General features: G+C 30.8%; 1 protein-coding gene across 1 annotated transcript; it reads right to left on the bottom strand.

Annotated features, from left to right (window-relative positions):
- Positions 1-1,373: 1,373 nt before the first annotated feature.
- On the bottom strand, positions 1,374-2,353 carry LOC106632732 (olfactory receptor 10G4-like). Its single transcript, XM_042217179.1, has 2 exons — positions 2,218-2,353; positions 1,374-1,953 (listed from the first exon to the last, which is right to left on the bottom strand). Exons 1-2 carry the CDS (start codon positions 2,351-2,353, stop codon positions 1,502-1,504), a joined length of 588 nt encoding a protein of 195 aa, XP_042073113.1. The 3' UTR covers positions 1,374-1,501.
- Positions 2,354-2,883: the final 530 nt, after the last annotated feature.

Below are 2,883 nucleotides of genomic sequence, written 5' to 3'. Positions count from 1 at the left end.
TACTTTTTCAAAAAAGGGGAGTTAGAGTTTTTTTCTTTTTCATTTGTAAATTAAAAATATAATTTAAAAAGTGCCTTTTATCTTTTATCCACGTTATCTATTGTCTAATATTAATATTTCTTTTATGATCTGAAACATGTGTGACAAATATAAATCTAACTGAAAAGGAAGGGCAATATGACTACCCATTATTAAACATTAAATTTGTTAGGTAACAGCTAGTCATTTTAGAATAATAACACCATGATTTTAAAAAAGGCAAAAATAACTGAGTGATTATAACGGTTGTCACTCAGTTTTAACTCAGTTATATACATATCAGACCGTAAGATATAAGCTTGTGAATTGCACTGTTATACATATACATTGATGTTAACTTGTTGTGTAGGAATTATGATGATGAGGTATCAAGAAAGACTGAAATGAAACTGGACACAGACTGCCAATTTATTTTTCAAAAATGCTGAAATATAATCATGTAAGTGTTTGACGATGAAACAAAATACTTTTCACATAAGACTGAGTATATTAATCACAAAAAATCAAAGTCCAACAAGTTTAACCATCCCTGGTGCAAAAATATTATTAACGTCAATTTTACATGAAACATAATATGTTTTAAGCCATTTGTACATTATTTAATATATTTTCTTGATTTAAAAGAAAAGTTTAAATATAAATTACAGTGCTGTTCATTTTGAAAAAAAAACTGATGAAGTTAATATTTTATCAAATATCAGATTGCATACTAGGAAAATAGTTATATATATAAATAGAGGTAAGAAATCATAAAAGAAAATAAATTAAAAAGTTCGTTATTGATGCTTTGTCAATTGCCAATTATTATTCAGCTCTGGTTTTTATTTTATTTTATGAAGATATTTAATATACTTTTTTTAGTGTATATTAAAGCCCTAGGCCTAGATGTAGGCCTTTGCATTAGAGCTCATTAACAGCCAAACTACAAACATATGATTTTTACATAACATAATGTATTACTGTAGATTCAACAGAATATGACATATTTAGAATGTTTAAACATTTGCAGCAGTAAAATTAATCCATGTAACACTAATGAAAAACATTTTTCTGTTGGATATTTACTTATACTTTGATTTCTATACAATTTGCAATTAATGCAGTTTTATGTGCATTGTAGTGTTTTTATTGTTTGTGTGTGTGGCTTTGGTTTTTTTTTTTTTGCTACTTTTAACATCCCTACCACTTGTTATTAACAGCTAATAGTAGATATTGTTATGATAGTTACAAAAATAATAAGAGTTTACAATTCTTCAGCCAAAAAGGTGCATAGAAAGTTTAAGACTTCCAAACACAGCACAAAAATTTATTTTTTAACCTTTGTTTTCTTTGCATAATTGGTTGTTTAATGAGGGGGAGACATTCTTAGAGACAGTCAAAATAGTAATGTCATCATTTCAGCACAGTATTTGGACTAAAAAATTATGCGTCTTTTATTTGTACAGTCACAGTTCATAAGAATCTAGTTGAGTATGTCAGCCTTTTTTGTGAATATCTTAAAGATCTTATTTTTAATTTCCTTTGTCCTGAAACAGTACACAACAGGATTTACAAGAGATGGACTAAGGATGGTCCCAATCAATAAACCCTGACGTTCCTCAAGTGTTAATACCACACCCACTCTGGTGAAGACAATGAGAACAAATAAAGGAGAATAATAACATGTTACTACAATCAAGTGACTCACACAGGTGCTTGCCATTTTCTTTTTATCTCTATTTGATGAAAATTTCATTAAGAATGCAATCACAAAATATGAAAGGCCAATGAAAGAAAAAGTGAAAAATAAAAGAAAAAACATCATGACTGAGACTAAATTGAAATAGTAATTAGGATCAACACAAGTGGTGCGTATTACAGCAGCATAGTCACAGAAAGCGTACTTCATCCTTGAGGTACAGTAAGGAAGCGTAGCTGCAGTTACCGGCATAACAGCAACAAAACCAGAGGCAACAACCCACAGAATGTATGTAACAACAAGAGTACGTGTATTTGTTAAATAACTGTGGTACTGAAAAGGAAAAGAAAAAGCAATTAATCTATCAAATGCCATAATTGCTAAAGCAAACAACTCCATCACTCCTACTAAGTGGAAAACAGACATTTGAATGAAACACTCAACATAGGATATGGTATTAACACCAGCAAGTAGAACCCCAATCATTGTGGGAGTGGTACCGCAGCAGTACAGTATATCAACAACAGCAAGGTTGCAAATCAGAATATACATTGGTTTATGCAATCTCTTGTCAAAAATGATGAAGAGAATATTTAGCACATTGGCAATAACAGCAAGTAGATAGATTATCAGCATAACCACACCAACAGCAATAGGTCTTTTAACTGTGTCAAATCCACCTATAATAAAGTGTGTTACTTTGATCGAAGCATTTGGTAATGACATATTCAACAAAATCTTAAATTGCGGTTGTTAAGGCAGAAAAGACAGAAACAACTTGTCTCAAAGGAAAAATGTGGTAAAATATGTTTCAGAAAAAAGAAAAAGAAAAAAAACATGTAATATGTAAGCTTTGGAGTTACAAAAAAATAAGGAACTTTTTCAAGGAAAGAAAGAGGTTAAATATCTAAATATATAAATATAAGTCTTTACCAGCCATATAAAATTGTTATGAAGAAATAACTGTGGCACACCCAAACAGCTGTGGGTTAACCAGGCAAAGTGTAGACTTTGGTATTTAAAGGCCCACAAGTTTTCAGTTGGCAGCTCATTCATCCACTCACACTGGACATAGGGCTTGGCAATTTTTGTATTTACATATCACCAGAGATTTCAGATATTTGATGTCATCCCCTCCAATGGAGGGATGAGGATGGACTGGGAGT

The sequence above is a fragment of the Haplochromis burtoni genome, unplaced genomic scaffold (genome assembly GCF_018398535.1).
Source record: "Haplochromis burtoni strain Fernald_Lab_line unplaced genomic scaffold, NCSU_Asbu1 Contig_1663, whole genome shotgun sequence".
Lineage (NCBI taxonomy): Eukaryota > Metazoa > Chordata > Actinopteri > Cichliformes > Cichlidae > Haplochromis > Haplochromis burtoni.
The sequence above is the reverse complement of the archived record's forward strand: the minus strand, read 5'-3'. Positions and strand labels throughout refer to the sequence as shown.

What these genes read in the sequence shown, in the direction of transcription:
- LOC106632732 (XM_042217179.1), bottom strand. Translation starts at nt 2,353, where the DNA reads ATGCTGATAATCTATCTACTTGCTGTTATTGCCAATGTGCTAAATATT. An exon ending in TGATATACTGTACTGCTGCG is followed by an intron (nt 1,954 to 2,217) that starts GTACCACTCCCA and finishes CGGTAACTGCAG; the next exon opens with CTACGCTTCCTTACTGTACC.